Here is a 24,723-nt window from a genome sequence, read left to right on the forward strand (position 1 = left end):
GGATTAGTAGAAAGGACGACATATGACCTTCATCTAAACATTCATGGAAGCTCATTCCAGTCGACATTTATGGAATAATAATAATAATAATAATAATAATAATAATAATAGTAATAATAAATAATAATAACAATAATAATAATAATAATAATAATAATAATAATTAATAATAATGATAATAATAATAATAAATGATAATAATAATGATAAAAATGACGATAATGATAATTATAATAATAATGATAATAATCAATAAAAAATAATAATAATAATGATAATAATATCTATGTTTATATCAATAAATAATTTCCATTTCATTTACACAATTTACATATGATATAATCTGGCTTCCCTACGTAGACGTGGTAGATTCATTGGAGACCTCAGTCTACCGTAGATTAACGTATGCAAATATATTCAAATATAATCTACCCATATCATAATTGTTCGTCTCTCACTCACGTTGACTTAGAGGGAAAGGTAGAAATAGATGGGAATCTAGCTGAAAATAGATATATCTAATTTAGATCTATCGTGGATAGATATATTGGGTGGCAATTATATAATCAATTAATAATTTGAAGTTTGCCAATGAAGTTGTGATGGTTGCCATCATACACATTAAAAAGCTCCATGTCTTTTTTTTTTTTTCTAGAAATACGATCCCCATGTCGTACACACACACACACACACACACACATTCACATGCACGCGCATACACATACACATGCACGCACACACACACAGACACACATTCACATACTCGCACACACACATACACATGCACGCACACACATACACATTCACATACACCACGCACACACACACATACACATGAACACACACACTCACATACACATAAACACACACACTCACATACACATAAACACACACACTCACATACACATAAACACACACACATACATAATACACACACACACACACATACACATGAACACACACACTCACATACACATAAACACACACACATACATAATACACACACACACACACACACACCCATACACACATACACACACACACACACATTCACATGCACGCACACACACACACACACATTCACATACATGCACACACGTACACACACATACACACACACACACCACACATGCACATACACACACATACACATAAGCACACACATACACAGACACAGACACACAGGAATTCTGCGCGTTTACCATATGTTACACGTGACGTGTCACTTCCCTCACACGAGGATGTTGAAACCAAGTCAACTCTTGCGTGATCTACCGTCACCATAACTCCCAGTATTATTTTCTTCTCTCTAGTTATGCCCTTGGGGTATCTTATATAGCCGACAGGACTGACCCAACACATGGGACAAAATAATTACCTAACACGACTTAACCATATATACACACACACAAAAATTAACACCCAATCGTGATGGTATATTAGATATAAATATATATTTTTTTAATGATGGGTTTCATAATGGAATGCAAGCAAGTAGGATGGGGAGGGAATTTTTATTGCACCACATGAGGTAAAAAGCCTTTGGGCCAGTCGCCCCTCCGCCATCAGCTGCCTGGATTGTAAACATTGAGCAGAGGTGACTTCGGGGCCGCCCGTAGCCACACCATTCCTCTCTCTCTCTCTCCTCTCCTCATCATCCCCACCTCATCTACTTAGGGTAAGTCATGGGTATATAATAGAGAAGTATGTCGTAGTATGTCGATATATCGGGAAGGGATGGTCCTTTAAGGGGTGAGGGGGGTTTAGTTAGTGAAGTCAACAGGTTCTGTGGGTCGTAATCTCGTTCAAGTGGGTGATGAAGGCTGAGGTACCGGTAGATTAAGGTAAGGATGGGACTGATCCTCTACCTTAATACCTTAAATAAGGGATGAATGACGCTCTAAAAGATGGGGATATGTAATATATATACATTACCTCTTTCGTAATATTTTTTGAAGGGTTGTTTTGTGTAACGTAGGTATGGCCATAGTGGGGAATCCCTGTGACTCGTATTATTCTAGGAAGGTTTTTATTTCACTTATATTCCTATGATTGAATTTATATTTGTTATATATATATCATGATGTTCTTGTAATGTTTGTTTCCATGAATCACTCATCAGGCATTCGATTCACACTGGAAATTCATACGAGAAGTTGTTTTATTCATTATATTCCCCCGCATGATGAAATTATGTCTTTTCATCTGTGAGTATTTGTGAGATTTTGTCTTCACATTAGCTCTCAATATTATTCATCGAGCAGTTAGATCTCATGACTCGTAAGGGTGGAGATTTACGTCTCACGTTTAGGATTAGGAGCTCCTCGTATAAATTTATGAATGTAGAGTCTTGAGATTATAACATACATATTTGTTCAATAGAGAGATCGATTGGAAATTATTCATTAGTACTTCCTTCCACCATGTAATTATTCAATTTTTAGAACACTTATTTCAAATGAAGATTGGTAGGATGCTAGAAATGGAAGGTTTTTGAGTAGAAAGTGATTTAGGTTGCGGAAATGACTGACAAGATGAGGAAAAATATGGGATTCATGAATGTACAGAAGCTCAATTACGTACATGGAGAAATCAACCGGGTGAAATCTTCCTTTAAGGGACCACTTCATGAGCTGGAATGTTATTTTTCATCTTAGAGAAATACATAAATGATAATAGGGTGGTGTGGGATGATAATGTTAATTCTGTGTTGATGAACTGAAAAGTACATATGACATACTTCTAGAAATCAGCAAACTTATGAAATTAGAAAGTAGACATGAATGGGATTATTACAATTTCAAACATCTAGTGAATGTTAGGCTATGTTCATTAGGTTAGGTGCAGTTTGGTTGAAAATGTTTTTGTGATGGTTTTTGAATTTATGATTCTCTGTCAGACTAAATGCTGTTCGATATATATTATGAAACATACTAGTCGTCCATAAATATATGAGATGACAAATATATTTTGAACACCATATATGATTATTTATAATAATTTTACAGTGTATTGTTTGATTGATATGACTAGAAACATCCTATCATGTCATTTGTGTGAGTATGTGTATACATATGTGTCTTTCAGCTGTAAAGAGCATGTCTCTAGATGCAGAGGAGCAAGATGATGAACTGCTTGCATTGGCCAGCATCTATGAAGAGTCCTTCACATCCGTGCAGGACCAAGAGGCTGTTGAATTGGAAACACAAGAGTATGGTCGAGGGGGAGAACTGGCAATATCTTTCGATTTGCCTCCAGATTTTTCACTACTCACTAGGCTTACTGGGGAGAATGGTATGTTTTGCATACTTATATTGTACCAGCTTTTACTGAATATTGTATAATTGATATACTGAATGATAAGATTAATTGAAGTCATGTTTAAGACAACTGTTTTACCCTTCACTAATAAGAAATTAAGAAACCATTTTAACACTTTCTTTTTCTTAATGTGGTACTCATGAAAGATACACATTGGTACTGAATCTAAGGTCTTTGGTATGCTTAGCATCCCCAGTGCATGTATTTGGATCCCACATGTTCAGGAGTTGATTTGAATAGAGTATTACTGCACGACTGAATGTGGGTAGAATACAATATTAGAAAGACCGAATGAAAAACTTTTTTTAATACAAATTTGATGGTTTTCTCATAACTTTTTTCTCGTATAACTTTAGTGGATGTGATGCCCCATGCATTATCAAAACTGATAATTTCCTCTATAATTATTATGTTCTATTTCTATATATTTATTTCTCAATTACTCTTACCCTGATATTTCCTGAATTCTGATTCTCAATATTTTTTCTTTTTGCAAGTTGCTGACAACTGCTTCTAACATTTGCATATATTTTTATAGCGAAGCCAACTGAAGTTTTGACAGCCTGTAGGTCTTTGTTAATTGAAGACATGGGGATTGTCAGGATATACCACCCTTCTTTGACTGTGGGAGAAGATTTACTCGAGAAATGGAAAGAATATATAGAAATGGCATACTATTAGAAATAATAATTAGGATATTGAGGTAACTTCTGAGGATATTCTAATGACAGCAAGAAAGAAGCTAATTCTAGTTTCCCCATTATGTGTGACAGTAACAGTAATGACATCCCCTGTACTGTGAACAGTATTTCTACTTCATTCTTTTAGCTGAATGTGAGGTAGTGTAGAGTATACTCTAGATCATATGTGACTAATCGTATTAGTGATTTCCAGAATGGTAGTAAATTCAGGGATGTTAGTAAACTCTATGGGGAAAGTTCACAGAAATTCATGGTGGAGTTCAGTGGGAGAAGTTGTTCTTTACCAAATCATTTTGTGATTGGAAAGATATTTAGCATCAGATAGAAAAAAAATTCTTTGTTGTTAAAATGTTTAATTGTTGTATAGGTGAGGCGCAAGAACAGAGGCACATAGTCGAGCACTTGCCACCCATCTATCTCCACTTCACTTATCCGGCCACATACCCCTCTAAACATCCTCCAAACTTTACCCTCTCATGCAAGTGGCTCAATAGAGCACAGGTAAGTAAAACTCAATGTTCTACGTGTTGTATTGATGTGGATATGAAATTACAGTAGTTAAGAGGATACGGATGAAATTGCTAAGTGTTTACCCTGTTCTTTTGATGCCACAACAAAGGTATGGGCTTACTATTGAAGGTTTACTTATGTAATTTTTGTACAAAGTCATATGTACAAATCAAACAGTTATACGAGGAAATGCGCTGGAAAAATAAACATATATGCTTCAAGCTTTTGAATCTTTGAAATACAGTCAGAAGCTTGGATATTCTTTCTATTGAGTTTTATCATTTTATATTCATAGATTATCACAAGGCTCTTACCCTTTTCAAGATGCTGGCTCATGTTTTCTTAGTTTTTTGTAAAGCAGTTGTTTTATATGAGCAATCATCCTTTTATTTGATTTTTTTTTTTTTTTTTTTTTTTTTACCTCGTCGCTGTCTCCCGCGGTTGCGAGGTAGCGCAAGGAAACAGACGAAAGAAATGGCCCAACCCCCCCCATACACATGTACATACACACGTCCACACACGCAAATATACATACCTACACAGCTTTCCATGGTTTACCCCGGACACTTCACATGCCTTGATTCAATCCACTGACAGCACGTTAACCCCTGTATACCACATCGCTCCAATTCACTCTATTCCTTGCCCTCCTTTCACCCTCCTGCATGTTCAGGCCCCGATCACACAAAATCCTTTTCACTCCATCTCTCCACCTCCAATTTGGTCTCCCTCTTCTCCTCGTTCCCTCCACCTCCGACACATATATCCTCTTGGTCAATCTTTCCTCACTCATTCTCTCCATGTGCCCAAACCATTTCAAAACACCCTCTTCTGCTCTCTCAACCACGCTCTTTTTATTTCCACACATCTCTCTTACCCTTACGTTACTTACTCGATCAAACCACCTCACACCACACATTGTCCTCAAACATCTCATTTCCAGCACATCCATCCTCCTGCGCACAACTCTATCCATAGCCCACGCCTCGCAACCATACAGCATTGTTGGAACCACTATTCCTTCAAACATACCCATTTTTGCTTTCCGAGATAATGTTCTCGACTTCCACACATTTTTCAAGGCTCCCAAAATTTTCGCCCCCTCCCCCACCCTATGATCCACTTCCGCTTCCATGGTTCCATCCGCTGACAGATCCACTCCCAGATATCTAAAACACTTCACTTCCTCCAGTTTTTCTCCATTTAAACTCACCTCCCAATTGACTTGACCCTCAACCCTACTGTACCTAATAACCTTGCTCTTATTCACATTTACTCTTAACTTTCTTCTTCCACACACTTTACCAAACTCCGTCACCAGCTTCTGCAGTTTCTCACATGAATCCGCCACCAGCGCTGTATCATCAGCGAACAACAACTGACTCACTTCCCAAGCTCTCTCATCCCCAACAGACTTCATACTTGCCCCTCTTTCCAAGACTCTTGCATTTACCTCCCTAACAACCCCATCCATAAACAAATTAAACAACCATGGAGACATCACACACCCCTGCCGCAAACCTACATTCACTGAGAACCAATCACTTTCCTCTCTTCCTACACGTACACATGCCTTACATCCTCGATAAAAACTTTTCACTGCTTCTAACAACTTGCCTCCCACACCATATATTCTTAATACCTTCCACAGAGCATCTCTATCAACTCTATCATATGCCTTCTCCAGATCCATAAATGCTACATACAAATCCATTTGCTTTTCTAAGTATTTCTCACATACATTCTTCAAAGCAAACACCTGATCCACACATCCTCTACCACTTCTGAAACCACACTGCTCTTCCCCAATCTGATGCTCTGTACCTGCCTTCACCCTCTCAATCAATACCCTCCCATATAATTTACCAGGAATACTCAACAAACTTATACCTCTGTAATTTGAGCACTCACTCTTATCCCCTTTGCCTTTGTACAATGGCACTATGCACGCATTCCGCCAATCCTCAGGCACCTCACCATGAGTCATACATACATTAAATAACCTTACCAACCAGTCAACAATACAGTCACCCCCTTTTTTAATAAATTCCACTGCAATACCATCCAAACCTGCTGCCTTGCCGGCTTTCATCTTCCGCAAAGCTTTTACTACCTCTTCTCTGTTTACCAAGTCATTTTCCCTAACCCTCTCACTTTGCACACCACCTCGACCCAAACACCCTATATCTGCCACTCTGTCATCAGACACATTCAACAAACCTTCAAAATACTCATTCCATCTCCTTCTCACATCACCACTACTTGTTATCACCTCCCCATTTACGCTCTTCACTGAAGTTCCCATTTGCTCCCTTGTCTTACGCACCCTATTTACCTCCTTCCAGAACATCTTTTTATTCTCCCTAAAATTTACTGATAGTCTCTCACCCCAACTCTCATTTGCCCTTTTTTTCACCTCTTGCACCTTTCTCTTGACCTCCTGTCTCTTTCTTTTATACTTCTCCCACTCAATTGCATTTTTTCCCTGCAAAAATCGACCAAATGCCTCTCTCTTCTCTTTCACTAATATTCTTACTTCTTCATCCCACCACTCACTACCCTTTCTAAACAGCCCACCTCCCACTCTTCTCATGCCACAAGCATCTTTTGCGCAATCCATCACTGATTCCCTAAATACATCCCATTCCTCCCCCACTCCCCTTACTTCCATTGTTCTCACCTTTTTCCATTCTGTACACAGTCTCTCCTGATACTTCCTCACACAGGTCTCCTTCCCAAGCTCACTTACTCTCACCACCTTCTTCACCCCAACATTCACTCTTCTTTTCTGAAAACCCATACTAATCTTCACCTTAGCCTCCACAAGATAATGATCAGACATCCCTCCAGTTGCACCTCTCAGCACATTGACATCCAAAAGTCTCTCTTTCGCACGCCTGTCAATTAACACGTAATCCAATAACGCTCTCTGGCCATCTCTCCTACTTACATAAGTATACTTATGTATATCTCGCTTTTTAAACCAGGTATTCCCAATCATCAGTCCTTTTTCAGCACATAAATCTACAAGCTCCTCACCATTTCCATTTACAACACTGAACACCCCATGCACACCAATTATTCCCTCAACTGCCACATTACTCACCTTTGCATTCAAATCACCCATCACTATAACCCGGTCTCGTGCATCAAAACCGCTAACACACTCATTTAGCTGCTCCCAAAACACTTGCCTCTCATGATCTTTCTTCTCATGCCCAGGTGCATATGCACCAATAATCACCCACCTCTCTCCATCAACTTTCAATTTTACCCATATTAATCGAGAATTTACTTTCTTACATTCCATCACATACTCCCACAACTCCTGTTTCAGGAGTATTGCTACCCCTTCCCTTGCTCTTGTCCTCTCACTAACCCCTGACTTCACTCCCCAGACATTTCCAAACCACTCTTCCCCTTTACCCTTGAGCTTCGTTTCACTCAGAGCCAAAACATCCAGGTTCCTTTCCTCAAACATACTACCTATCTCTCCTTTTTTCACATCTTGGTTACATCCACACACATTTAGGCACCCCACTCTGAGCCTTCGAGGAGGATGAGCACTCCCCGCGTGACTCCTTCTTCTGTTTCCCATTTTAGAAAGTTAATACAAGGAGGGGAGGATTTCCGGCCCCCCGCTCCCGTCCCCTCTAGTCGCTTTCTACGACACGCGAGGAATACGTGGGAAGTATTCTTTCACCCCTATCCCCAGGGATAATATACATATATATATACACACACACACACACACACACACACATACACACACATACGCACATACACACACACACACACACACATATATATACATATGAAAAATGTAAGAAACAATTTAGAAAACAAACTTTTAGCTTGAAATGAATGATAAGGGAACATAAATGTTCTATAAAACCTCCCAGCAAGGCAGCAGGTTTGGATGGTATTGCAGTGGAATTTATTAAAAAAGGGGGTGACTGTATTATTGACTGGTTGGTAAGGTTATTTAATGTATGTATGACTCATGGTGAGGTGCCTGAGGATTGGCGGAATGCGTGCATAGTGCCATTGTACAAAGGCAAAGGGGATAAGAGTGAGTGCTCAAATTACAGAGGTATAAGTTTGTTGAGTATTCCTGGTAAATTATATGGGAGGGTATTGATTGAGAGGGTGAAGGCATGTACAGAGCATCAGATTGGGGAAGAGCAGTGTGGTTTCAGAAGTGGTAGAGGATGTGTGGATCAGGTGTTTGCTTTGAAGAATGTATGTGAGAAATACTTAGAAAAGCAAATGGATTTGTATGTAGCATTTATGGATCTGGAGAAGGCATATGATAGAGTTGATAGAGATGCTCTGTGGAAGGTATTAAGAATATATGGTGTGGGAGGCAAGTTGTTAGAAGCAGTGAAAAGTTTTTATCGAGGATGTAAGGCATGTGTACGTGTAGGAAGAGAGGAAAGTGATTGGTTCTCAGTGAATGTAGGTTTGCGGCAGGGGTGTGTGATGTCTCCATGGTTGTTTAATTTGTTTATGGATGGGGTTGTTAGGGAGGTGAATGCAAGAGTTTTGGAAAGAGGGGCAAGTATGAAGTCTGTTGGGGATGAGAGAGCTTGGGAAGTGAGTCAGTTGTTGTTCGCTGATGATACAGCGCTGGTGGCTGATTCATGTGAGAAACTGCAGAAGCTGGTGACTGAGTTTGGTAAAGTGTGTGAAAGAAGAAAGTTAAGAGTAAATGTGAATAAGAGCAAGGTTATTAGGTACAGTAGGGTTGAGGGTCAAATCAATTGGGAGGTAAGTTTGAATGGAGAAAAACTGGAGGAAGTGAAGTGTTTTAGATATCTGGGAGTGGATCTGGCAGCGGATGGAACCATGGAAGCGGAAGTAGATCATAGGGTGGGGGAGGGGGTGAAAATTCTGGGAGCCTTGAAGAATGTGTGGAAGTCGAGAACATTATCTCGAAAAGCAAAAATGGGTATGTTTGAAGGAATAGTGGTTCCAACAATGTTGTATGGTTGCGAGGCTATGGATAGAGTTGTGCGCAGGAGGATGGATGTGCTGGAAATGAGATGTTTGAGGACAATGTGTGGTGTGAGGTGGTTTGATCGAGTAAGTAACGTAAGGGTAAGAGAGATGTGTGGAAATAAAAAGAGCATGGTTGAGAGAGCAGAAGAGGGTGTTTTGAAATGGTTTGGGCACATGGAGAGAATGAGTGAGGAAAGATTGACCAAGAGGATATATGTGTCGGAGGTGGAGGGAACGAGGAGAAGTGGGAGACCAAATTGGAGGTGGAAAGATGGAGTGAAAAAGATTTTGTGTGATCGGGGCCTGAACATGCAGGAGGGTGAAAGGAGGGCAAGGAATAGAGTGAATTGGAGCGATGTGGTATACCGGGGTTGACGTGCTGTCAGTGGATTGAATCAGGGCATGTGAAACGTCTGGGGTAAACCATGGAAAGCTGTGTAAGTATGTATATTTGCGTGTGTGGACGTATGTATATACATGTGTATGGGGTGGGTTGGGCCATTTCTTTCGTCTGTTTCCTTGTGCTACCTTGCAAACGCAGGAGACAGCGACATAGCAAAAAAGAAAAAAAAAAAAAAAAAATGTACATTAATATATACTTTAATATACACTTTTATTTAGAGTATTATTTGTTTATTTCTTATTACTTAACCGCCACCTCCCGCGTTAGTGCAAGGAAACAGATGAGGAATGGCCCAACCCACCCACATACACATGTATATGCATAAAAGCCCACACATGCACATATACATACACAGACATATACATATATACACATGTACATATCCATACTTGCTGCCTTCATCCATTCCTGTCGCCACCCTGCTACACACGAAATAGCATCCTCCCATTAATATAAATGGAGGCTTGCTGTTGCCACCTCCTAGTTCTGGGAGGGAATGGGCATCAGAGATATAGATGGATACATTAGGGTAAGAGAGATGTGTGGTAATAAAAAGAGTGTGGTTGAGAGAGCAGAAGAGGGTGTGTTGAAATGGTTTGGACACATAGAGAAAATGAGTGAGGAAAGATTGACAACAAGGATATATATGCCAGAGGTGGAGGGAAGAAGAAGCGGAAGACCAAATTGGAGGTGGAAGGATGGAGTGAACATACTGGAGGGTGAAAGGCATGCATTGTGAAGTGGAACACTGCAGTATACCAGGGTCAATGTGCTGTCAGTGGATTGAACCAGGGCATGTGAAACGTCTGGGGTAAACCATGGGAAGGTCTGTGGAGCCTGGATGTAGAAGGGGAGCTGTGGTTTCGGTGCATTACACGTGACAGCTAGAGACTGAATGTGAACGAATGTGGCCTTTTTTTGTCTGTTCTTGGCGCTGCCTTGCTAAAGGGGGGGGAGGGAGTGGGAATGCTATTTCGTATGTGGTGGGGTGGCGATGGGAATGGATGAAGGCAGTAAGTATGGATATGTACATATGTAAATGTCTGTGTATGTATATGTTGAAATGCATATGTATGTGCATGTGTGGGCGTTTATGTATGTGCATGTGCATGTGTGGGCGTTTATGTATATACGTGTATGTGGGTGGGTTGGGCCATTCCTCGTGTGTTTCCTTGCGCTACCTCGCTAACGCAGGAGACGGCAGTAAAATATGATAGATAAATAAATAAAAAGATAGATGTACATTAATAGAACTTTCTCTTGTTATAAATCAGCACCCAGCACAGGCTTTTTCTGCTAAGCATCGAGCATATTCTCCCAGCCAGTGTAAGGGTTCATACCTGAGAAAAAACTCGGATTCTCCTTGTCCAAGAAGGGTTCATACCAGTGAACTCGTTACCTTGATCTGTAAAATAAGGGGAAACATCTTATTCCCACCTATTTTCAGAGCAAGAAGCTGTGTAATGAACTTGGATTTTTACTTTTTCTCACTAATCCCATTCATTCACCTGTCCATTGTATTTTACTGAAAAATACTTGTAGACTAGGAAGGAGTCATTGAATGAGACCACTGGCTCTGGTGAGGCCTCAAGTCAGTTTAGTTTGACAGGTAAAACTGAACTGAATTGAGATTAATGTCATGACTATGCTGGTGATGTTGAGTAACAAGTAAGATTGCTTTTAATCCAGCGATTGGTGCATAATTGCTCTCGAAGAGCCTGCATTCCAGCCAGCAACAGCTTTTTCGTACTCTAGCAGAGGGATGTATTTCCTGAAGTTGATTGCCTATGTGATAATTTTGAGAAGTTCAGATGTCATGTTGGACGTAATGATAAGTATGATTTGTTGCATATTATTTTTTCACAGTATAGCTAATGAAACCTGCTTCTTGTAGCCATCCTATGTGTATATATATTAGGTTGTGGAGAGATCAGCACAGATGACTGGGACATAGTTGCTAATGCTCATCATCCATGGGGCTAATAATATGTGTGGGATTGGAACCATAAGCAGCTTGTGACTTGAGGAACCTACCCTTTGGCCCAAAGTATTTGAACAAGTATTATCTGGTACTTGTCTTATCACTGGTCGGGTGGCAGTGCTTTCTTTATGCTTTCTATTAATATTAATGTTTACATTTTTTTTCATTTTCTTTGTTATACTTTGTCGCTGTCTCCTGCATTAGCGAGGTAGCGCAAGGAAACAGACGAAAGAATGGCCCAACCCACCCACATACAAATGTATATACATACACGTCCACACACGCACATATGCATACCTATACATTTCAACGTATACATATATATATATATATACACAGACATATACATATATACACATGTACATAATTCATACTTGCTGCCTTTATTCATTCCCATCGCCACCCCACCACACATGAAATGACAACCCCCTCCCGCATGCACATGAGGCAGTGCTAGGAAAAGACAACAAAGGCCACATTCGTTCACACTCAGTCTCTAGCTGTCATATGTAATGCTCCGAAACCACAGCTCCCTTTCCACATCCAGGCCCCACAAAACTTTCCATGGTTTACCCCAGACGCTTCACATACCCTGGTTCAATCCATTGACAGCACATCAACCCCAGTATACCACATAGTTCCAATTCACTATATTCCTTGCATGCCTTTCACCCTCCTGCATGTTGACTTGTCCCTCAACCCTATTGTACCTAATAACCTTGCTCTTATTCACATTTACTCACAGCTTTCTCCTTTCACACACTTTACCAAACTCAGGCACCAGCTTCTGCAGTTTCTCACCCGAATCAGCAACCAGCACTATGTCATCAGCCAAAAACAACTGACACTTCCCAAGCCCTTTCTTCCATAACAGACTGCATACTTGCCCCTCTCCAAAACTTCATTTCCCTCCCTAACAATCCCATCCATAAACAAATTAAATAACCATGGAGACATCACTGACCTCTGCCGCAAACTGACATTCACTTTCCTCTCTTCCTACTCGTACACATGCCTTACATCCTCGATAAAAACTTTTCACTGCTTCTAGCAACTTGCCTACCACACCATATCTTAATACCTTCCACAGAGCATCTCTATCAACTCTATCATATGCCTTCTCCAGATCCATAAATGCTATGTACAAATCCATTTGCTTTTCTAAGTATTTCTCACATACATTCTTCAAAGCAAACACCTGATCCACACATCCTCTACCACTTCTGAAACCACACTGCTCTTCCCCAGATTTGTACCTCTGTAATTTGAGCACTCACCTTTATCCCCTTTGCCTTTGTACAATGGCACTATGCTTGCATTCTGCCAATCCTCAGGCACCTCACCATGAGTCATACATACATTAAATATCCTTACCAACCAGTCAACAACACAGTCACCCCCTTTTTTAATAAATTCCACTGCAATACCATCCAAACCTGCTGCCTTGCTGGCTTTCACCTTCTGCAAAGCTTTTACTGCCTCTTCTCACCAAGTCATTTTCCCTAACCCTCTCACTTCACACACCACCTCGACCTAAACACCCTATATCTGCCACTCTATCATCTAACACATTGAACAAACCTTCAAAATACATATCAGAAATTTTTCTCAAGAGGCTCAGTCAGAAAAGTGAAAAGTACGAGAAAAATTTGTGCTGAAGTATTGGTACTGCCACTGTACTGTTGTCCAGAGTGAAATCCAGTTGTAAAATTTAAGTAAGTTTCCTCCTCTTACCTGTAACAGGCTCTGGAAAGAGCATAAGAGTCAGGTTACTTTTGCTGTTGCCAAAATTCACTTTTATCTTTTGTGATCCTTACAGTTGACTCAACTCTGCCAGCAGCTGGACACTCAGTGGACTGAAAATAAAGGTTGTGTCGTGATGTTTATGTGGGCACAATTTCTTAAGGATAAAAGTCTAGACCTCTTGGGCATTACGGACACTTTAGACTTAGACAATATAAAACCCATCCGTCAGCCAGTCGTAGCTGTAAATAACTGTGGACTCCTAACAGCTAAAGGTGGACAGGAAGACACTTGTAATGCTGTTTGTGACTTCAGTGGAGAAAAGAAATGTGATATTAGTGTGAGTGGCTGTGTTACTCTTGGTGATGGTACTGATAATATGGCTTCAGATGTAATGCTGTCTAGGCAAAATAGTCAGAATTATGACAGCCGAACTATTCAAGACATTGCACCTAAAACAAATATGCTGCGACTTCTGAAGGAATACGATGAAGAAATGAGAAGGAAAGTATTTGGCTCTAAGACTTTTCAGTGTAAAGTTTGTTTTATGAACAAAGTAGGTGTGCACTGCTTAGAGTTTTGGCCATGCCGACACGTTTACTGCAAAGACTGCATGGCATCATACTTTACAGTTCAGATCAGTGAAGGAAACATTAAGTTCCTGAGATGTCCCGAGGACAAATGTGAATCAGAGGCCAACCCCAAGCAGGTACGTAATGATAATTACTTTATGTATCTTGAGAAAGTGTATGTTTCCTTCATATCTAAAGCAAAGGTAGCCTAAGTAGTCACCAGACTCGCTCTTTCTGTCTCTCCTAAAGTTTATTTATCCCGGATCTAATACCTGCAGGTAGTCGGCTGTTATGAATTGGAATTTGGAAACATGGTAACTCTCCTTTAGCAATGAAGCTTCCGTGTTTATTGTTTGTTACCTTTGTCAGTTCATCAATCCATCTGAATATATTTTTAACTTGTTGGTTAGGAATGGTTTTGAAACTTGGTGGATTTTATGCACATATCTTGGTGCTTTATTTAGTTATATGGTCCAGTGATTATGATATAACCTGGATATTAACCCTCAGTTTTTGCTCTGTGTCGTTATGGTAATACCATTTCATATTTCTCTGTAGTATTGGTCAGTTTCAGAATACTGGTTGTATGTAACGGAAAATAAGTCCTTCTAATCCTGCATGAAGAAAATGGAGGTTACTTTTACAGGCATCCCGGAACTCTTGACTCAAGTGTGTTCATAACAATCAACATTGATCATTGCAGGTTCAAGAGTTAGTTCCTGAAGACATGTACCAACGATGGGATGAAATGTTGCTCAACTCTACTCTCTCATCCTTGGGAGACATACAGCCTTGCCCACGCTACCACTGTCAGTATCCTGTCACTGTCGAAGAAGGCCAGGGACAGTGTCCATCTTGTAAATTTGTCTTCTGTGGACTCTGCAGGTAAGCACTGTGATGAGTTTTTTAGTATTGTATTTGTTATGAAGTCGATCTCCTTTAATGTGCCTCTACAGTGTTTCTGTAATGCTGCGAAGGGTTCTTATTAATCTCTGAATTGGCATTCAAATATTCTTAATATTTGAGGGGAAAATGAGGGGTGGGCCATTTGAAGACAAGGGATTATGCCCTATAATAACAATCTAATCTTCAGGTATCCCAGATATTTTTAGAGATGCTTGCAGATATTACCTTCTGTCCATCTAAATGCATTCAGTATTCATTTCCAGATTTTTCTCATGCTGGAGATTTAGTTTGGAACGTTCCAAAGTGTTGGTAAATAATATAATATCAGATATGGATAAAGAACAGAAGTAGCAGTGGAAACATCACTGACTAATGAATATGATGGGAAAATGTGAGGAACACTGTATTAAACAGGTAATTAAGAACTTTTCCAATTCCCTTTATTTTCCTCTGTTGTTTGTGTGTTATCAATATTTCCACTGGTGTTTCTGTTCATCTGTTTGTATCCTGAATTCTTTTATTTACCTCTCCCAAATGTTGCAAAACACAATATTTTATTCAATTAAGACCAGCTGTAATTTTTTTCGTAGCTACGTTAGTGACACTCCCACGCATTTTGTTCAGTTTATCTGCTTTTATATAGATGCCATTTCTTGCACTGAAAGACGGATGATACGTATCTTGGGAATATTTTAAATATTAATCAGGGAATTCTACCCTCTGTGTCACTAAAGTCAAGAATCTGAGCTGTGGAATTTGAGTTATTTGAGAGGAGCACATGGTATGACTAGAAAGAATGAAGGAAATACTTGAGGGGGTGTACGAGAGATTTGATATGGCAAGGAATGAATTGCAGAGTGGGCAAAAGGTAACACTTTAGGCATGTGTAAATAGTGCAAGACGAAGTTTACATGGAGAATGAATGACAGTATGATTAAAGGAGTTGGTGTGAGAGGAAAACCACCTGTGACATAGGCAAATAGAGTGGAAGAGCATTGAAGGGAGAGAAATGTGTAGAATAGTCTATGAGAGGCAAGCATGTACGGACAGGGATGAGTAGAGTCTCTTTTGCCATAGCCACCCCCTTGGTGGGAGTTCCTGGAGAGAATGGGCTTCAGATAGATAGTTAGGTCCTGCCTTTTGGTGTAGACCATACTGATGTTCATTAATTTGAGTAGATTATGAAGTGGCCAGTTGAAAGCACAAAAATCTGAGGTCTTTGGGGCCTGGTTGTGTTTAGGGGAATATAACAAACAAAAATCAGAGTCCCCTACTCTGATTTCTGTTTGTTATACCTATCAATTGGTGTCATTGGTAAACAGTTGGTGTTATGGCTATAATTTTAGTTTCCATAGACTGATCGCTTTGAAATTCTATTTAATTTATTTATAACCACCCCAGGACCAATTTCTTTGAAAGTTTTGATGTTACCCAGGTCCTCTCTGTAAAGGCTCCTGAAGCCCAATTCTACACTACTTCGAGTTGCAGGAAAAGGTACACTCCTTCAGTAGTAAGAAGTTCTTGACACAGCTATACTTGTAATGATTCAACTTCACCAAAGGCGACTCTTTAAGTTGAGGTGTAACCTTGAACAGGCAGAGTTCGATACGCGTACTTTGAATTTTGGGGATATTGATACTTGTGTTAATATTTTCTTTTGTGTGTTGGGGGGTTTTGACCCTTGCCATTTCTAAGTAAAGAGGCCAGAAAGGACCAGTTTTCAAAGTTGATTCACTGCCCAAAGCATTGATTTCCACTGTCATCCACCACAATCCTTTTGGTAATATTTCAGTGAACAAGTCAGCTAGTTATCGCCCACATTCATTCATATGGTAAGATCAAGCAATTGAGGTAATTTCTCCCATACAGGTTTGGATGGCATGGAATTGAGCCTTGCCGTTTGAAGCACAGTGAATCCAGAAAGATAATTGAAGTATACATTAATGGAAATGAGGCTGATAAAAAGATTTTGGAGGAACAGTATGGCAGAAAATATTTATGCACATTACGGGATGAATATCTTTCTATGAACTACCTTGAGGAGAACTCCAAGCAATGTCCCAGGTGCAGTGCTAAAATAGAGGTAAGTTACTTTGACTCTGACAAAACTAAAAACTTTAATACCTATGTTTTTATCTGCTTATTGATAATCCATATTGATTGTGCAGTGTGCAAGTGTTCCCCTTTAATATCAATACTCTTTCTTCCCTAAACAGAAGATAGATGGCTGCAACAAGATGATATGTCAGAGATGCAGCATCTACTTCTGTTGGCTTTGCATGTGTATTTTATGCAAGGCACGGCCATATGACCACTATAACGACAGGAGATCACAATGCTTCAATAGACTCTTTGCTGGAGTTGCCGAAGATGATGACTTTTGGGGGGATGATTCTGATGATGAAATGGGTGGTTTGCTGGAATGAATTATAATTTCATTTAGTCTTGCTGATGTTCTACCTTAATCATTTTTTGCCTCCACTAGTTTGATGAGGTGCAGATTGTGTTCAGGTTGTCCATGTTTATATGCATGTACAATTGTAATTTTTTGAGGTAGAGTTATTCGTGTCCCATGGACACACTTTATTTTCTTTTTCTGAAATGTGATATATGGTTTCCTCTGTGTTGTAATAGTATGTTTCAGAAACAATAGAGGAAAAAAGGTACGATTTTAATGTAATGATAATCTTATAATGATACTCTATTTATGAAATTTGAAGTTTTATTATTATAATTGAAAGGAACTTGAGAAGTTCAGAATGTCAAAATTTTATCAGTTTATCAAAACTAAACAGTGAAGGACACTGTCCACATGCAGTATGATAATTTGTGTGTGGGTGGTAGTTATGTGCTATACGATGACATCGCTAAATGTAAATATTTTTCCAGCTGTAAATATATTCTGTGTACTCCATATGTCTCTATATATATCCCTGGGGATAGGGGAGAAAGAATACTTCCCATGTGGTATGAGAAAGGTGGGAGGAGGGCAGATTAGAAAGGGTAATGAGTGGTGGCATGAAGTAAATTCGTTAGTGAAAGAGAAAAGAGAGGTGTTTGGATGATTCTTTCAAGGAAGGAGTGCAAATGACTGGGAGACGTATAAAAGAAAGTGGCAGGAGGTCAAGAGGAAGATGCAAGGGTTGCAAAAGAGGGAAAATGAGAGTTGGGGTGAGAAGTATTGTTAAACTTTAGGGAGAATAAAAAGATGTTTTGGAAGGAGGTAAATAACATGTGTAAGAAAAGAGAACAAATGTGAACATCTGTGAAGGGGCAAAGGGGAAAGTAATAACAGGTAGTGATGAAGTGAGTTTGATGACACGGTGGCAGATGTAGGGTGTTTTGGTTGGGTGGTGTGTGAAGTGAAAGGGTTAGGGAGAATGGTTTGGTTAAGAGAGAAGAGGTAGTGAAAGCTTTGCAGATGAAATCTGGCAAAGCAGCAGGTTTGGATGGTACTGCAGTGGAATTTATTAAGAAAGGGGGTGACTGTGTTGATTGGTTGGTAAGGATATTCAATTATGAATTGATTATGGTGAAGTGCCTGAGGATTGGAGGAATGCATGTATAGTGCTATTGTACAAAAGCAAAGGGGTTAAAGGTGAGTGTTCAAACTACAGAGGCATAAGTTTGTTGAGTATTCCTGAGAAATTGCATGGGAGGGTATTGATGGAGAGGGTGAAGGCATGTACAGATCATCAGACTGGGGAACAGCAGTGTGGTTTCAGAAGTGGTAAATGATGTATGGATCAGGTGTCTGCTTTGAAGAATGTGTGTGAGAAATACTTAGAAGAACAGATGGATTTGTATGTAGCATTTATGGATCTGGAGAAAGCATGTGATACGATTAATAGAGATGCTTTGTGGAAGGTCTGTAAGAGTATATAGTGTGGGAGGTAAGCTCCTAGAAGCAGTGAAAAGTTTTTACCAAGGATGTAAGGCATGTGTATGTGGAGGAAGAGGAGAGTGACTGGTTTCCAGTAAAGGTCAGTCTGTGGCAAGGGTGTGTGATGTCCCCATGGGTGTTTATGGATGGGGTGTTTAGGGAGGCGAATGCAGGAGTTTTGGAGAGAGGGGTGACTATGCAGTCTGTTGGGGATGAGAAGGCCTGGGAAGTGAGTTCGTTGTTGTTCGCCAGTGATACAGCTCTGGAGGCTGATTTGAGTGAGAAACTGCAGAAATTGGTGACTGAGTTTGGAAAAGTATATGAACGAAAATTGAGAGTAAATGTGAATAAGAGCAAGATTATTAGGTTCAGTAGGGTTGAGGGACATATAAATGGGGTGTACGTTTGAATGGAGAAAAATTTGAGGAAGTGAAGTGTATTAGATATCTGGGAGTGGACTTAGCAGTGAATGGAACCTGGAAGTGGAAGCGAGTGGGGGAGAGAGTGAAGGTTTTTGGAGTAATAGAGAATATGTGGAAGGAGAGAACGTTATCTCAGAGAGCGAAAATGAGTATGTTTGAGGGAACAGTAGTTCCAACAATATCATATGAATGCATGGCACGGGAAAGAGGTAGGGGTGTACGAAGGAGGGTGGATATGTTGGAAATGAAATGTTTGAGGACATTATGTGGTGTGAGGTGATTTGATCGAATAAGTAATGAAAGAGTAGGAGATATGTGGAAATAAAAAGTGTGATTGAGAAAGAAGGAGAGGAAAGATTGACAAAGAGGATATATGTGTCAGAGGTGGAGGGAACAAGGAGAAGCAAGAGACCAAATTGGAGGTGGAAGGATGGAATGAAAAAGTTTCAGTGATCAGGGCTTGAACTTACAAGAGGATGAGAGGCGTGCAAGGAATAGAGTGAATTGGAATGATGTGGTATACCAGGTCAACGTGCTGTCAGTGGACTGAACCAGGGCATGTGAAATGTATTGTACACCATGGAAAGGTCTGTGTGGCCTGGATGTGGATAGGGAGCTGTGGTTTTGGTGCAGTACATGTGACAGTTAGAGAATGAGTGTGAACAAATGTGGCCTTTTTTGTCTGTTTTCCTGACACTTCCTTGTTGAAGCTGGGTGAAATGATGCTGTTTCCTTTGGGATGGGGGTAGCGACAAGAATGGATGAAGCCAAACAAGTATGAATGTGTATGTGTGTACATGTCTGTATGTGTGTGTGTGTGTGTATGAGTGGATGGGCCATCCTTCATCTGTTTCCTAGCGCTACCTCGCTGATGTGGGAAACGGCGATCAAGTATAATAAAATAAATATATATATTACATCATTAAGGATTTATCCTCATTATCCTTATACCTTGAAAGTTTAATCTTGAATTTAAGTTTGATACCTCCAAGATATACTGATTTGTTGCAAATGTACAGGAACTTGTTTGAATAGGTATTGTCTTTTTTACCACTGCCTCCTTTTCAAGATAAAAAGAGTAAAAGTAGTGTGTGACAAATAAAAATGACCTGCGGCCTTAAATGTAATGCGCTTTAAATTAATCTGTCATAGTGCTCTACATTCTCAAATCGTAGAGATTTGGGCTTGAATACCACTTGGAGTTTAACAAAATTGGCTGACATTATATGGATTATGTGTGCGAGGCTGTTCTTGCTGCCTTGTCCAAAACTTTGAACTACGACAGCCCTTCTCACGTAGGAGGATGCTATTCCACAAGAAGTGGGAAAAATGAATTAGATCAACACAGTGTCCTCAGTCATGGTTTGTGAAGAACGGTATGGCTCCTTACTTCATTCCATGGATTGTTTAACTCTTTAATGTGAATTTTTATTTCAAACTTGTTTGACATTTCCTGTGTTAGTTTTGGGAACTGAAGAACTGGCCTCTTTTACTGATATTTTTTTCTCCAGCTGCAATATGAAATGCATGGAAACCACAGTCATAAACCAAAAACAGGCCCCACATGCCTTTCTGTTGTTTCCCCAGGCTGCTTCATATGCCATGGATCAGTCCTCTAACAGCACACTGTGCCCCATATAGTGTTTACCACACTTTTCAATATGCTCTTATCTCCTACACACCTTTTGCCCATCTAAATGCTCAGGCCTACATCACTCAAAAGCTTTTTCACTCCATCCCTCTGTCTAACTATCAGCATCTCTGATGCCCATTCCCTCTAATAACTCCCTCAAGGAGGTGGCCACAGCAAAAGTCTCCATAAGTGTAAGACTCCAGTGCCGCTTCTAGTCTTAAAAGCCTCGTCCTTAACAAAGGGAGACTCTAACAATGTTTTCAGAGGCTCTTATGCAATGTTCCTACTGAATACTTCTACCTAGTGTGTTTACCCTATGTTCCAACCCACCACTTCTATCTATTGCTCCTAACATTTGGCCAAAAGGCAGGGTGAAGGCATGATGCTTCATAAAGTAAAATCGAAAGTTATGAAGAATGAGCTGAGTGAATTAAGAGTTGTCAAGTGTTATGTAGGACAAGGAAAGATTGTATGTTTGTGGTCAGAATGCCAGCAATTCTGCTTCCTTAAATACTTTCCATTCCTCACTCACTCCTGCAGCTTTGTTTACTCTAACCTTTTGCTGTTCTACACTCATTCACTCATGGTATTTCTTCACACATCTCTATTCCAAGCTCACTTACTTTAACCACCCTCTTCTCATTCATATATCATAACTTCATTTCCAAAAACCTCTACAAATCCCCACTGTTGTCTCCACCAAGTAATGATCAGACATCCTAAAAGCTGCCCCTCTCAGCATGTTCACATACAACAGTCTCTCTTTAGCATGCCTATCAATCAGTATGTAATCCAATATGTCCTCTTACCATCATATGATAATAAATTGAGGAAACTTGTGCAATTTTTCAAATTTCTAGTATGCCAATTTGGGATGTGATTACCCTTCCCAAGAATTTTTAAATATATTACATATACAGATCACAATTCTTTCACACCTAATAACTTTCTCTACTTTTGCCTGGCAGAATAAGCAACAGACAAACATGACCTCATTTGCACACATACATAACAACCAAGCCCCATAGGCTGACTCACTGTTTGGTTTATGGCTATCATGCAAAATACTTTCCATAAACATAAGGTTACTTACAATTAATGAAGGAGAGAGTACCTTATGCAATTTCACCACTTTAACCTGTTACAATAATCAATAACACATTATCACATGTACAATCAAATGAAAAAACACTAAGTCAACATGAAATAAAAAAGAACACTAATTCAGCATGAAATAAAAAAAACACGAAGCATGTGTTACCTAAATGCAGCTGCCATGTAGTAAAGCAATGCTGATGCTGGAGCGCTGAAGACAAGGTAAACTCAAGATCCTACTTGGGGATGTTGAGTTCCTCCTCTGTTGCTGTATATTCCTCTGCATTTGTCATATTGTGGCCTTAATCTTTCTGTTTTCCCTTGTATTTTCCACTTGTTAATTACCAACAAATGAGCCAACATCACAAATTTAGAAGGAAACACTTATTTCTTTAACTGGTTCTCTCACAGCTAACTCAATACTGTAATCATATATCTGAAAACAATTATTTCAATAAGTGGTTTGACTTAATATGTAATGAAAGGGTAAGACCAATGTGTGGTAATAAAAAGTGTGGTTGAGAGAGTAGAAGAAGCAACATGGAGAATGGTGATACCAAATTAAGATGGAAGGATGGAGTGAAAAAAAGTTTGAGCAATCAGGGCCTGAACATGCAAGAGGGTGAAAGGCATACACAGGACAGAGTGAACTGGAGCAATGTGCTATACTGGGGTCGATGGCTGTCAATGGAATGAGCCACAACATGTGAAGCATCCAGGGTAAACCATGGAAAAGTACATGGGACCTGGTTGTGGATAGAAAGCTGATGTTTTGGTGCATGACACATGACAGCTAAAGAATATATAAAAGGAAAAACAATGCTGACAACATATAATAAATTTGATAAAAAATATACAGATACAGGAAAAAAATCATATAAAGAATAACATTTTGTATATTATATATCATTATGTTAAAGTAGAAAGAATAACAGTAAAAAGACAAAGACTTTAAAAATCAGAGGTGTTAGAGGGAAAGAGTATACGCTGGAAGAGCAATGTTGTGTGGCATATGCCCCGTAAGAGTACTTCTAAATATGGAGATCTCAGCGCTACTTACTATTAGTAACTGGCTTTGTAAATTTACTTACGTGAAAAACTAAACAAGAAAAACACTAGAAAAAACTAAAATAAATTCAAGGACAAAACTGGCTATGTATCTTTACACATATAGAAATAAATTATAATAATCACAAACTAATAATTAACTGATTATTCATATTCACAAATATAAAAGTAATGTAAGTAATGTAAGGATAAGAGAGATGTGTGGAAATAAAAAGAGCGTGGTTGAGAGAGCAGAAGAGGGTGTTTTGAAATAGTTTGGGCACATGGAGAGAATGAGAGAGGAAAGATTGACCAAGAGGATATATGTGTCGGAGGTGGAGGGAACGAGGAGAAGTGGGAGACCAAATTGGAGGTGGAAAGATGGAGTGAAAAAGATTTTGAGTGATTGGGGCCTGAACATGCAGGAGGGTGAAAGGCGGGCAAGGAATAGAGTGAATTGGATCGATGTGGTATACCGGGGTTGATGTGCTGTCAGTGGATTGAATCAGGGCATGTGAAGCGTCTGGGGTAAACCATGGAAAGCTGTGTGGGGCCTGGATGTGGAAAGGGAGCTGTGGTTTCGGGCATTATTGCATGACAGCTAGAGACTGAGTGTGAACGAATGAGGCCTTTGTTGTCTTTTCCTAGTGCTACCCCGCACACATGACTGGGGAGGGGGACGGTATTCCATGTGTGGCGAGGTGGCAATGGGAATGAATAAAGGCAGACAGTGTGAATTGTGTGCATGGGTATATATGTATGTCTGTGTGTGTATATATATATGTGTACATTGAGATGTATAGGTATGTATATTTGCGTGTGTGGACGTGTGTGTATATACATGTGTATGGGGGTGGGTTTGGCCATTTCTTTCATCTGTTTCCTTGCGCTACCTCGCAAACGCGGGAGACAGTGAAAAAGCAAAATAAATAAATGAATAATAAAAAATGATGAAAAAATCACAATTTCTAAAAAGTGAAACATATGTATACTTGTATATTTATCAATCATACCCGATTGCCGCTTCTCATGCCTGGAAACAAAGAAAGACCCATCCATTCACATAAACACATATAAATATATATACATATTCATACTTGTTCATCCTCATCTTTTCCTGGTGGCACCACACCCCACAGGAAACATTATTACCACCACCTGCTCATCCTCATTCTCTATCTGTTATGTGCAATGCACTGAAACCACAGCTCCCTATCCACATCCAGGACTCACAGACCTTTCCATGGTTTATCCTGAACGTTTCACATGCCCTGGTTCAGTCCACTGACACCACATCAACCCCAGTATACATCATTCCAATTCACTCTATCCCTTGCAACACTCTCACCCTCCTGCATGTTCAGGCCCCAATGGCCCTGATCACTCAAAAATAGTCTTCACTCTATCCTTCCACCTCCAATTTGGTCTCCCACTTCTCTTTGTTCCCTCCACTTCACTTATTCTCTCCATATGTCCAAACCATTTGGACACACTATCTTCTGCTC

At 39.7% G+C, this 24,723-nt stretch overlaps 1 protein-coding gene across 1 annotated transcript; it reads left to right on the forward strand.

Annotated features, from left to right (window-relative positions):
* The first annotated feature begins 1,542 nt into the window (after positions 1–1,542).
* On the forward strand, positions 1,543–18,052 carry LOC139764287 (E3 ubiquitin-protein ligase RNF14-like). The gene is made up of 7 exons (XM_071690770.1): positions 1,543–1,678; positions 3,088–3,294; positions 4,390–4,523; positions 13,737–14,369; positions 14,936–15,117; positions 17,008–17,221; positions 17,355–18,052. Exons 2-7 carry the CDS (start codon positions 3,099–3,101, stop codon positions 17,562–17,564), a joined length of 1,569 nt encoding a protein of 522 aa, XP_071546871.1. The 5' UTR covers positions 1,543–1,678; positions 3,088–3,098; the 3' UTR covers positions 17,565–18,052.
* The last annotated feature ends 6,671 nt before the right edge of the window (positions 18,053–24,723 follow it).

This window comes from Panulirus ornatus, chromosome 49 (genome assembly GCF_036320965.1).
Source record: "Panulirus ornatus isolate Po-2019 chromosome 49, ASM3632096v1, whole genome shotgun sequence".
Lineage (NCBI taxonomy): Eukaryota > Metazoa > Arthropoda > Malacostraca > Decapoda > Palinuridae > Panulirus > Panulirus ornatus.

What these genes read in the sequence shown, in the direction of transcription:
- LOC139764287 (XM_071690770.1), top strand. Translation starts at nt 3,099, where the DNA reads ATGTCTCTAGATGCAGAGGAGCAAGATGATGAACTGCTTGCATTGGCC. An exon ending in AGTGGCTCAATAGAGCACAG is followed by an intron (nt 4,524 to 13,736) that starts GTAAGTAAAACT and finishes TGATCCTTACAG; the next exon opens with TTGACTCAACTCTGCCAGCA. An exon ending in GGTGCAGTGCTAAAATAGAG is followed by an intron (nt 17,222 to 17,354) that starts GTAAGTTACTTT and finishes TTCCCTAAACAG; the next exon opens with AAGATAGATGGCTGCAACAA.